General features: G+C 49.0%; 1 protein-coding gene across 1 annotated transcript in view; it reads left to right on the forward strand.

Moving 5' to 3' along the window:
- The window catches only part of LOC119978316 (polymeric immunoglobulin receptor-like), a 177556-nt gene that overhangs the window by 12080 nt on the left and 152073 nt on the right, over positions 1–13403 (forward strand). The window contains exon 3 of the mRNA XM_038819855.1: positions 10261–10587. Coding sequence (XP_038675783.1) covers positions 10261–10587 — 327 coding nt within the window. The remainder of the gene's footprint in view (positions 1–10260; positions 10588–13403) is intronic.

A 13403-nucleotide genomic window follows, 5' to 3' on the forward strand; every position in this document is an offset into this window, starting at 1 on the left:
CGGTTTACTTCTACTCAGGTCTCGAGTGAATTGATGGTCGCATCACCAGGTTCGATTCCCCGTTGGGTCACTGTCTGCGTGGAGCCTGCACGTTCTCCCCGTGCCTGCGTGGGTTTCCTCCGGGTGCTCCGGTTTCCTCCCACAGTCCAAAGGTGAAAATGAAATGAAAATCGCTTATTGTCACGAGTAGGCTTCAATGAAGTTACTGTGAAAAGCCCCTACTCGCCACATTCCGGTGCCTGTCCGGGGAGACTGGTACGGGAATCGAACCGTGCTGCTGGCCTGCTTGGTCTGCTTGGTAAGCCAGCAATTTAGCCCAGAGAGCTAAACCAGCCCCTTGTGCAGGTTAGGTGGATTGGCCATGCTAAATTGCCCCTTAACGTCGAAAAGATTCGGTGAGGTTACTGGGTTACGGGATGGGGTGGAGGTGTGAGCTTAAGTAGTTTGCTCTTTCCAAGGGCCGGTGCAGACTCGATGGGCTGAATGGCCTCCTTCTGCACTGTAAATTCTATGATACTATGTAAAGCCCAATACTGTGAATAGAACATTCTAAATCCCATTCAATGGTTTTCCTACTGGAAAATCTGGAGTCTTCCATATTTCTGAATATCTATTTCTTCCATTATCCAAAATCCGCGCTAACTTTAGAAGAAGCAGCTTCGATATTAATATCTGTTTTTGAGCTGGTTTTTTACATGTTTCTTCATAACCTACAACTAATACAGTACATCCCCTCGCCCCCCCCCCCCCCCCCCATGCCCCCTCACCCCCGCTACCCCGGATTGCAGCATTTGTCTTCCCCATTTGCCATCTGGAGTCATTTTCTGCCAACTGTCCCCATAATTCCCCCCCCCCCCCCCCCTCCCCATAGCCCGCACTCCTGGATTACATCAGGTTTCTGCCTTCATATCCACCCTCCCCTTCTCCTCCTGCCTCCCTCTCCTCCACCCCCCCCCCTTTGACTCTCCATCCCCCATTATCCACCCACCTTTCCACCCTTTGTCCACACTCATTCCCTCCCTGCCTTCTCTGTTGCTCCATCTCTTCCCACCACCCTCCCAGCCCTGAGCACGCAGGTCGCAGGGAAGGCCGGAACCAGAAATAACCGAGAAATAGCCAGAAATAGTCCAGTGTTACTGGCCAGGGTTGAGAGAACCCCAAAATGTAGCACGGAGTTCACCTGACCCACAACTTTTAATAGATTGTGGTATGGGGAGCACACGGCCCACTCTACAGGTGTGGTACAGCAGAAATGGAAAAGTATTTTTTTAAAGCAAAACAATGTTTATTCTATGAACTCAAGTTAACCTTTTTAAAACATACAGTGAACATCTTAGCAACCATCAATTCAAATCTAACCCCCAAAGAATACAGCACGAAGTAATCCTTAATAACTTCCCAACCAACATCCAGAAGACCCAAAAAACACCTTTTAACAGAAGTACATTAGGTTTACATTCACTACTGAGAACATTTATAATTCTGAATTCACCAAATGATCAAGAGATAGTCTTTTCATGGCAGAGAGATCAACAGTACACCTGCTCTGTCTAGCTTCAGTTCCAACACAGAAAACAAAACTAAAACACACGCTGCAGCAAACAGCCTAAAACAAAAGTAAAAAGCTGACAGGCAGCTCAGATCCACCCACACTCTGACATCACTGCAATAGTAAACACCCATTTCTTAAAGATACTCTCACTACAGATATTTATATGCATACCCATTTATAAACACCCATTTCTTAAAGGTCCTCTCACATGACACTATCCTTTAAGAAATGCACACAGTAAATATACTTTAACATTCAAAAAACAACACACGCAACCAGGCATAATAATAGAGTCCATTTTTTTTTCTTCTTCCTCCAACTGAAATCCTTCTCGATTGACAGTCGCTTTTAACAAGAAGGTCTCTGCACGATCCGTCCATTTCTCTACGCCATGGCATTTCCTTTTAAAGTCAGATACTTTAGATCAGTTTGATCACAGAGTCCCTTGTAATTCTCCAACACAGGAGCATTGGTTATCACAGCTTTCAGGCCGTCAAATGCCTGTTGAAACTCAGCTGTCCACTGAAATTTTTGACGTTTCTTCAGCAAGTCCATCAGTGGAGCAACCACGCTACAAAACTTTTCCACAAATGTTCGATGAAATCCACTCATGCCAAGAAATCGCCTTATTTCCCTTCATCTTGAGGGTATTGAAAACTCCTCAATAACTGTTGGTTTTGCATCCCGTGGGACCATTCGACCCTGTCCGATTGTATGGCCAAGGAAAGTGACTTGGGCTTTTCCAAATTCACTTTTGGCTAGGTTTATCACCAGACTCACCTCCTGAAGTCAATCGAATAACTCCATCAGATGTTTTAAATTTTCTTTCCATGTCTGGCTGAAAATGACCAGATCTTCGATGTATACCGCACAATTGGGTAATCCTGAAACAACTTTATTAGTTAACCATTGAAATGTGGCTGGGGCGTTTTTCATGCCAAATGGCATAACTATGAATTGGTATATACCACCTGGAGTCACAAAAACTGAAATCTCCTTCGCCCTTTCGGATAAAGGTACCTGTCAGTAACCTTTAAGCAAATCCAGTTTGGAAATAGAAGCTGATTGTCCCATTTTCTCAATGCAATCCTCCAAACGTGGGATAGGATAAGAGTCCGTTCTGGTAACTGATTAACCTTTCTATAGTCCACACACAACCGTTAGTTACCATCTGGTTTTGGTATCATCACTATGGGTGAGCTCCATTGGCTACAACCCACTTCAATTATGCCATTTTTAAGTATACTCTCAATCTCTTTGTTAACCTGTGCCAATTTTAAAGGGTTAAGTCTGTATGGATGTTGTTTGATTGGAACAGCATTTGCCACATCTACATCATGTATAGCCATTTTAGTACTTCCCAATTTATCTCCACAAACTTGCCCATGTGATATCAATAACTCTTTCAGGTCAGTTCGTTTTTCCTCTGGAAGGTAACATAACAATTTATCCCAATTTTTAAGAACATCCTCATTTTCCAATTTAATTTGAGGTCTGTCAAATTCACAGCCATCTGGAATTAGTTCATCACTTTGAGTTAGAATCATTAAAACTTCCCTTTTTCTCTCCTTCCCTTTCAAAGTACCTTTTAAGCATATTCACATGACACACTCGGTGAGTTTTCCTTCTATCTGGTGTTTTTAACACATAATTCACCTCACTTAATTTCCATTCAATCTGATAAGGTCCACAAAACCTAGCTTTTAAAGGTTCACCTGCCACTGGTAACAATACTAAAACTTTATCTCCACTGGTAAAACTACGAACTTTGGATTTCTTGTCCGTTCCCTGTTTCATCACATTTTGTGCAACTTTTAAATGTTGTCCAGCCAATTCACCTGCTCTATTTAATCGTTCCCTAAAATTTGACACGCAATCCAATAATATAATTTCCAATTTCTCACTCACCAATTTTTCCTTAATCAATTTAAGTGGTCCTCTTACCTCATGACCAAAAATTAGTTCAAAAAGACGAAATTTAGTTGGCTCATTATGTGTATCCCTAATTGCAAACACTATGAATGGAATTCCTTTATCTCAATCCTCTGGATAATCTTGACAATAATGCCTCAACATTGTCTTTAACATCTGATGCCACCTTTCTAACGCTCCCTGCGATTCTGGATGGTAAGCAGTTGATTGAAATTGTTTTATTCCTAAGCTATCCATAACCTCTTTGAATAACCTTGAGGTAAAATTTGATCCTAGATCCGATTGATTTCTGTGGGTCCATATCTAGTAAAGAATTTAAGTAACCCCTCCACAATCATTTTAGCTGTAATATTATGTACTGGAATGGCCTCTGGGAACCTAGTAGACACAGCCATTATCGTCAAAAGTTATTGATTCCCATTTTTTGGTTTTGGAAGCAGTCCTACGCAATCAATTAGGACCCTTGCAAAAGGTTCCTCAAATGCTGGAATGGGTATTAAGGGTGCTGGTTTTATCACTGCTTGAGGTTTCCCTATCACTTGACATGTGTGACGTGATTGACAAAATTTAACTACATCCTTATGTAGTCCAGGCCAATAAAAATGTTTCTGGATTTTAGCTTGAGTTATTCCTTATTCCCAAATGTCCTCCCACTGGTACCTCATGTGCAACTCGCAACACCTCTTTTCTATACCCTACCGGCTATACTACTTCATCCACCTGCATATGTAAAGGTCTCCATTTTCTCATCAATACACTACTTTTACGGTAATAACACTCTGGTATACACGCAGATTCCTCTTCCATGTATGATTTCTGATACATACGTTTTATTTCTGCATCTTTTCATTGCAACTCCGCCAGTTTTCCTGAACTAAAAATATCCGCCTCATCCTCCACCTGTTCTTGTTTTTTTTCAACCACCTGATCAAAAACCATTTCTGATAATTGCACTTCAACTTCATCTTCACTCTTTGATTTCTCTTCTTGTCTTAACCTGTGATTTTGCAACCTTCCTACTACACAATCCGGAAAAATACCAGGATATTCGTCCTTCAACACTTCAGTTGTCTGATTTTCCACTGGCTTATCCACCACAGTAGGCATCACTCCCACCTGCTATCCAACTATATCATTTCCCAAGATAAACTGTATTCCTGGACAAGATAGTTTCTCTATTATTCCTACTACCACTTCACCACTCTTCACTGGACTTTCCAACATTACCTTATATAATGGAACACTACTCCTCTCACCCTGAATTCCACATATTGCCACCTTTTCTGGCAACATTGAGTTGCTGGACTCCCTGAATGCAACTACAAACAAGCTGCTTGGAGCTCAGGCGGCCCAGGAGGTGTCTATCCGGGAGTTGCAGCAGCAGGCCGCTGAGCGGGAGGAGGAGGCCGTGGTCCTCGTGGGGAAAGTGGAGTTGCACGAGGCACTTCACAAAAAGTGGCAAGACCGCTTGGAGGAGCTGGACGTTCGCACGAGGCGAAAGAATTTGAGGATCCTGGGCCTGGCGGAGGGGCTGGAGGGGTCGGATCTCCCATCGTACGTGACCACGATGTTGAGCTCGTTGATGGGAGCGGGGTCCTTCCATCTGCCCCTGGAGCTGGAGGGGGCCAACAGAGTGCTGGCCAGGAGGCCTAAGGCAAATGAACCCCCGTGGGCGGTGCTGGTGCGGTTCCATCGATTTAGCGACCGGGAGTGTGTGCTGCGCTGGGCCAAGAAAGAGAGGAGCAGCAAGTGGGAGAATTCAGTAGTGCGAATCTACCAGGACTGGAGTGCGGAGGTGGCTAAGCGGCGGGCCGGGTTCAACCGGACGAAGGCGGTGCTGCATGCCAAGCAGGTCAGATTTGGAATGCTGCAGCCTGCGCGTCTGTGGGTGACATATAAGGACCAGCACCATTACTTCGAGTCCCCAGAGGAGGCGTGGGCCTTTGTACAGGCGGAGAAGTTGGACTCGAACTAGTGTCTGGGGACACACTATGGCCGTTTCTGTTTTCGCTGTTGCTGTTATTTAATTTTGACATGTGTTATTTTTATGCTGGTTTTCTTTTTGCTCTGTTTCCGGGTGGGTTTGTCTGTTGGGTATGGGTGTGGGGTATGTGGGGAACATTGGGGGTATGTGCTTTATATGTTCTCTTCTGTACGGGGCTGGGGGTTGGGGTGAAACTGGATTTTGAGGAGCTGTGTCAGAAGGGTGGGGTGTGGCAGTGTGAAAGCGCGGTCTTTCCTCTGGATGTCTGCGCTGCGGGGCAGGGGGGGGCGGAGCTGGAGGTGGGGGCATGGCCTTCACTGGTTTTCTTTCCCCCACTGAAGCGGTGCCAAGGAGGTGTGGCAAGAAGGGGATGACCCCATGCCGGGAGGAGATGGGTTTTGGCGGGAGCTGCCGGGTCAGCAGAAGTCAGCTGACTCACGGAAGTACCATGGAGGGTGTGTCGCGGCTAGGAGGGGTCCTAGCCTGGGGGATGGGGTGGGGGGGGGGGTGGGGTGGGGGGGGGATACCGGGTTGCTGCTGGAATGGCCAGGATGGAGCTGGTGTGGGCCGGGGGGATAGAGGAGAGGCGTTATCGCCATGGGGAACGGGTCAGGTGGGGCGAGCTGGCCTGGGGCGAGCAGTCGATAAGCTATGGCTAGCCAGCGGGGGAGAGGGGCAGGTTGCTCTCTGATCCGGCTGATTACCTGGAACGTGAGGGGGCTGAATGGGCCGGTTAAGAGAACCAGGGTATTTTCTCATCTGAGGGGGCTGAAGGCGGACGTGGCTATGCTCCAGGAGACCCACTTGAAGGTGGCGGACCCGGTCCGTCTGAGGAAAGGGGTGGGCGGGGCAGGTTTTTCACTCAGGATTGGACGCGAAGAACCGGGGGGGTGGCGATTCTGGTGGGGAAGAGGGTGGCGTTCGAGGCGGCTGAGGTGGTGTCGGACAAGGAGGGCAGATATATTATGGTGAAGGGTAGGCTGCAGGGAGAGAAGGTGGTGCTGGTTAATGTATATGCCCCGAATTGGGATGATGCCGGCTTCATGAGGCGCTTGTTGGGCCGCATTCCGGACCTGGAGGCGGGGGGCCTGATCATGGGGGGAGACTTTAACACAGTGCTGGATCCCCCACTGGACCGGTCCAGTTCAAGGACGGGTAGGAGACCGGCGGCGCCAAAGTGCTGAGGGGGTTTATGAATCAGATGGGAGGGGTGGATCCCTGGAGGTTTGGGAGGCCGAGAGCGCGGGAGTATTCCTTTTTCTCTCATGTCCATAGGGTCTATTCCTGAATAGATTTTTTCGTCCTGAGCAGGGGATTGATCCCGAAGGTGCAGGATGCCGAGTATTCGGCCATAGCAATTTCAGACCATGCTCCGCACTGGGTTGATCTGGAGATGGGGGAGGCGCGGGACCAGCGCCCACTCTGGCACCTGGATGTGGGGATGCTGGCTGATGAGGAGGTGTGTAGGAGGGTCCGGGGAAGTATTGAGGGATATCTGGATACCAATGATACAGGGGAGGTCCGGGTGGGGATGGTCTGGGAGGCTCTGAAAGCAGTGATCCGGGGGGAGCTGATCTCCATCCGGGCCCATAGGGAATGGAGGGAGAGGAAGGAGAGGGAGAGACTGGTGAGGGAGCTCCTGGATGTGGACAGGAGATACGCGGAGGCACCGGAGGAGGGGTTGCTGGGGGAACGGCGCAGGTTGCAGGCCAATTTTGACTTGTTGACCACCAGAAAGGCGGAGACACAGTGGAGGAGGGCGCAGGGCGCGGTATATGAGTATGGGGAGAAGGCGAGCAGGATGTTGGCGCATCAGCTCCGCAGGCGAGATGCGGCTAGGGAAATTGGTGGAGTGACGGATAGGGGTGGGAATGTAGTGCAGAAGGGGACAGAAGTAAATGGGGTCTTTAGGGACTTCTACGAGGAACTGTACTGGTCAGAACCTCCGATGGGGAGAGGGGGGATGGAGAGCTTCATGAACAGGCTACGGTTCCCAAGGGTTCAAGAGGGGCTGGTAGAGGGGCTGGGGGCGCCGATAGAGCTGGAGGAGCTAGTCAGGGGGATTGGACAAATGCAGTCAGGTAAGGCGCCGGGGCCGGACGGGTTCCCGGTGGAATTTTATAAAAAGTATGCGGATCTGGTGGGCCCCCTGTTGGGGCGAGCCTTCAATGAGGCATGGGAGGGGGGGCTTTGCCCCCGACGATGTCACGGGCACTGATTTTTCTGATACTGAAGCGGGGTAAGGACCCCTTGCAGTGTGGATCATACAGGCCTATCTCGCTCCTCAATGTTGACGCTAAGTTGCTGGCGAAGGTCCTGGCCACCAGGATAGAGGATTGTGTGCCAGGGGTGATACACGAGGATCAGACAGGATTTGTCAAGGGACGGCAGCTCAATACGAATGTGCGGAGACTGCTAAATGTTATTATGAAGCCGGCAGTGGAGGGGGAGGCGGAGATAGTGGTGGCGCTGGATGCGGAGAAAGCGTTTGATAGAGTTGAGTGGGGGTACCTGTGGGAGGTGCTGGAGTGGTTCGGATTCAGGGAGGGATTCATCAAATGGGTGAGGCTGCTCTACGCGGCTCCGATGGCAAGTGTAGTTACAAATGGAAGGAGATCGGAGTACTTTAGGCTCTATCGTGGGACCAGGCAGGGGTGCCCCCTGTCCCCCTTGCTCTTTGCACTGGCGATTGAACCTTTGGCTATGGCGTTGAGGGAGTCAGGGAGATGGAGGGGTCTGGTGCGGGGTGGGGAGGAAAATCGTGTATCGCTGTATGCGGACGACCTGCTGTTGTATGTGGCGGATCCAGAAGGGGGAATGCCGGGGGTGATGGAGCTGTTAGCGGAATTTGGGGGCTTCTCGGTCTATAAGTTAAATTTAGGCAAGAGTGAGGTATTTGTAGTACACCCGGGTGATCAGGAGATGGGAGTTGGGAGACTCCCATTTAAGAGGGCAGTGAAGAGTTTCAGATACCTGGGGGTGCAGGTGGCCAGGAGTTGGGGGACTCTCCATAAGCTTAATTTTACCAGGCTGGTGGAGCAGATGGAGGAGGAATTTAGAAGGTGGGACATGGTGCCGCTATCGTTGGCAGGTAGAGTGCAGTCCGTCAAAATGGCGGTTCTTCCGAGGTTCTTGTTCCTTTTTCAGTGTTTGCCCATCTTTATCCCTAGGGCCTTTTTTAGAAGGGTGACTAGCAGCATGATGAGCTTTGTTTGGGCGCATGGGACCCCGAGGGTGAAGAGGGTCTTCTTGGAGCGGGGTAGAGATTGGGGGGGCTGGCGTTGCCCAATCTCTCGGGGTATTATTGGGCGGCCAATATGTCGATGGTGCGCAAGTGGGTAATGGAGGGAGAGGGGGCAGCATGGAAACGGATGGAGAGGGCGTCCTGTGGAGATACAAGCCTGGGGGCCCTGGTAAAGGCGCCGTGGCCGCTCCCTCCTACGAGGTATACCACGAGTCCGGTGGTGGCGGCTACCCTCAAGATTTGGGGGCAGTGGAGGCAACATAGGGGAGAAGTGGGGGGGCTCGATGGAGGCTCCGTTAAGGGGGAACCATAGGTTCGTCCCGGGGAACATTGATGGGGGATTTCAGGGATGGCACAGAGTGGGCATCAGACAGCTGAGGGACCTGTTTATTGATGGGAGGTTTGCGAGCCTGGGGGAGTTGGAGGAGAAATTTGGGCTCCCCCGGGGAACATGTTCAGGTATCTGCAGGTAAAGGCATTTGCTAGGCGGCAGGTGAGGGATTCCCTTCGCTTCCCACGAGGGGGGTGAGCGACAGGGTGCTTTCGGGGGTCTGGGTCGGAGAGGGGAAGATATCTGATATCTACAAGGTTATGCAGGAGGCGGAGGAGGCGTCAGTAGAGGAGCTGAAAGCTAAGTGGGAGGGGGAACTGGGGGAACAGATCGAAGACGGGACATGGGCTGATGCTCTGGAGAGGGTTAATTCTTCCTCCTCGTGTGCACTGGGCCCACATATCTGGGACGAGGATGAGTAGGTTCTTTGGGGGTGTCAGGTGCTCGGGGAGTCCAGCGAACCATGCCTATATGTTCTGGGCATGCCCGGCACTGGAGGAGTTCTGGAAGGGGGTGGCGAGGACAGTGTCAAGGGTGGTGGGATCCAGGGTCAAGCCAGGATGGGGACTCGCGATTTTTGGGGTTGGGGTGGAGCCGGGAGTGCAGGAGGCGAAAGAGGCCGGTATGCTGGCCTTTGCGTCCTTAGTAGCCCGGCGAAGGATCTTGCTACAATGGAAGGATGCGAGGCCCCCAAGCGTGGAGACCTGGATCAATGACATGGCGGGTTTCATTAAGCTAGAAAAGGTCAAATTTGCCCTGAGAGGGTCGGTACAAGGGTTCTTTAGGCGGTGGCAACCTTTTCTCGACTTTCTGGCTCAACGGTAGGGTACGGGGACAGTAGCAGCAGCAACCCGGGGGGGAGGGGGGGAAGGGGGAGGGAAAGGGGGGGGGGGCGGACAATGACTATGTTTGTTTATTTAATTTTAATTTATTTTTAAGTTCTTTTGTTGTTCATTGGGGTTGGGGGGTGGGGGGATGTGACACATGCGTTGATACGGTCTGGGGGTGTTACAGTTATTATGGGTTATTTTGTTGCATTTCATTGTTTGTCGTTATGTTTTATATTTTCTGTAAAAAATTCCAATAAAAATTATATTAAAAAAAAAACAGAAAGTAATTTTGACATTTTTAACATTTGCTTGGTTCATTATGTTTTGAGCAATGAAAAGATGCTGAGTTTTGAACTTTTATTGATTGTGTTTCTCATCTATCAACAGGTACATGGGAGCCAATTGTATCAGAGATCAGTGGTGTTGTGGGAAATGTCGCCACTGTACCATGTCTGTACACGGAGGAGGAGAAATCATATCAGAAATTCTTGTGTAAAGTCACCTCTAGAAATAAATGCACCATTATTGCCAGCTCTAATGGGGCTGTAACCAATCTGCAAAATGGGAGTGTTTCAATCACTATTAACAATTCTCATAATTTTACTGTTACCCTGGGCAACATTAATAAAGCTGATGAAGGAGAGTACTGGTGTGGAGCAGAAACAGTAAAGAACATAAACATCGTCCAGGTAAAAAATCTGACAACTGCTGAAGGTAAGGGTCAAGATAAAATTATTATCATTCAATCAGTGTTGTATCGAACTCCGAACAGAAACAATTGGTCAATGCCGGTGCGTGAGCTTCACACGAGGCACCTCCTACTCACCCTTTATCTCACACTTTCAGCATATCCTTCGGTCCATTTCCATCTCAATGTCTTTATCTAGCTTCCCATTAAAAACAGCTGTGACTGTTGCCACATCCACTCCTCTGGCAGCAAGTTCCACATTGAGCAAGTTCCATATTCTAACAACTACGAGTGAAGAATTTTATTCCTGAAACCCTAATTGGATATCTTAAAAATATCTTAGATTTTTAAACCCTTAGGTTCTGTCATAAGTGGAAAGATCTCTATTAGAATCATAGAATTTACAGCGCAGAAAGAGGCCATTCAGCATATCGAGTTTGCACTGGCCCTTGGAAAGAGCACCCTATTTAAGCCCACGCCTCTACCATTTACCCGTAACCCAGTAACCCCACCTAACCTTTTGGATACTAAGAGCAATTTATCATGGCCAATCCACCTAACCTGCACAACTTTGGACTGTGGGAGGAAACCGGAGCACCCGGAGGAAACCCACGCAGACACAGGAAGAAAGTGCAAACTCCGCACAGACAGTAACCCGAGGCCGGAATTGAACCCAGGTCCCTGGAGCTGTAAGGCAGCAGTGCTAACCACTGTGCCACCATGCCTCCCCTTGTCTTAATTTTTTGTTCTTCATTCTTAAGATGTTGGCGCCATTGGCAAGGCCAGCCATAACTAAACTTGAAAGTTTGGTGACGAGTCGCTGTTTTTAGCTGCTGCATCCATGTGGTGTCGGAACACCCATGGTGTTGTTTGAGAGGGAATTCCTGGATCCGGACCCAGTGACAGGGAGATCACGATAATGTATTCCTAAGCTTGGATGGAAAATTCCCTGAGGAACGCAGTTTCTTCCAGACTTGCTGTGTTGAGCGCAGATAGGCCTCCGCTGAATCTGTGGATTGGACGTTCTTCTATGATGTGTTGCATAGTTTGCTCTCTCCCACAGGCACATAGGGGGCTGGCACTAATGCCCCAACTGTGGAGGTTGGCCAAGCAGGGGCCCTGGCCGGTCCTGAACCTGTTACGGGTGGACCACTCTTTCATTGGAAGGTTGGAACCAGGCAGCCGTTGGGTTGGGTTTGAGACCAGCTCATTGCTTTGTCATGTCCAATCATTCCCGTAAATTTTTCCAGTTGGAATTTGCACTGAATTCCTGTGGGAGAGGTTTTTTTCCAGATTGGCCTTTGATCGGAGTCATGCATTGGGTGGGCTGAACAGGTCAGCATGAAGTGGCAGGTTTGGGGGGCGCATTGTGAACTTTAACCATCATTTTGTGGGGTTTCTGCAAGTCAGTGGATATGTGGAGGGGTGAGGTTTACCAGGACAGGGAGCCAAGGGAGTGATGTTGAGTGTAGTGTTCCAGTAAAGATACGCATTGTAGCATTCAGCTATGTTTCAATTGCGTGTGCGTGTGTGTTGATATTGACCAAACAAGGCCACAGTATTCTGCTACGATGAGAGTGGCAAGTGCTGAGGTTAGGAGGGTGGTGGTAGCAGCACCCCCCCCCCCCCCCCCACTACCCCACAAACCACCCCACCTCATTGAACCGACTACTTTGTTAATCAAGTTGTTTCTGGACTTGACCTTGGCTGCAGTTGTTTTTAGATGTTCCCAGAGGGTCAGTGTCCTATCAAAGGTCACTCCGAGGTATGGTGGAGCTGGTTGGTGCTGTAACTCACAGCCATTCATTTGGATGTTGAGCTCCTTATCGGCTTTTGCATTGTAAAGATGGCATAAGCTGGATGCAGTTTCTGCAGGGCTTGGCTTGAGTCACCATGTGTTGCAGTATTGTTCAAAATTTTGGCATGTCTTCATTTAGTTTCAGGTCCAGGGTGTTAAGCCAGGGATTTGAATTCATGACAGGTGCCATCGGCCTATGTGAATTTTCAGGATCTAGTTTTTGGAAGATCGTTTGTGCACAAGTTGAACAGAATTGAAGCCAGTACTGAGCCTAGGGGGGAGTCCATTGCTTTGCCTTTTCAATGTACTCTTTTCCTGTCCAAGAGAACTCTAAACCTTCGATTGTTCAACAGTGTCCCCTTGCTTTAGTCGCCTGGGTTGGGGAAGCGCCGGGACAGCTTCAGGAGAAGGTGGTCAGTGTGCCAAATGGTGTTGTAGGCAGCTGTGAGATCGAGGAGCATACTGCCCATCTCCAGGTTTTCCTGAAAGTTGTTTTCAAAGTCAGTGATAAGGGCTGGAAGCCCCCAGTATTACGGTCCTTGCGGAAACCAACCTGGTCGCACTAAGGACTTCTCCTATGATTGGGGATATGAGCTGAAGGATGAGGTGCTCAAGTATTTTCTGGAACCAACAAGAGGGAGATTGGACAATAGCTAGCTGCACATGTGGGGTCTTTTCCGGGTTTCGGTAGTGCAATGACTTTTGCTGTCCGCCATTTCTTTGGAGCAGTGTTGGAATTTTTTATTTTTTTTTAATAATTTTTATTGGAAAATGTTGTATTTATGCAACAACATCGAACCATAATAGCAATCATAAACAGTCGCCCCTCCTCAATGAGCAGCACAACATATAAACAACAACTTAAATTAACACAATGTTAAGTTACATAACCATAGAAAAAAATAGAAACAATAAGGAACACACCCCCCTTACCCCCCTCTCTCCCCCCCCTCTCTCCCCCCCCCCTCTCCCCCCTCTCCCCCATCTTCCCACCCCCCCGGGTTGCTGCTGCTATTGACCAAGTTACCTATCTTTGAGCCAGGA

Source organism: Scyliorhinus canicula, chromosome 15, assembly GCF_902713615.1.
Source record: "Scyliorhinus canicula chromosome 15, sScyCan1.1, whole genome shotgun sequence".
Taxonomy (NCBI): Eukaryota; Metazoa; Chordata; class Chondrichthyes; order Carcharhiniformes; family Scyliorhinidae; genus Scyliorhinus; species Scyliorhinus canicula.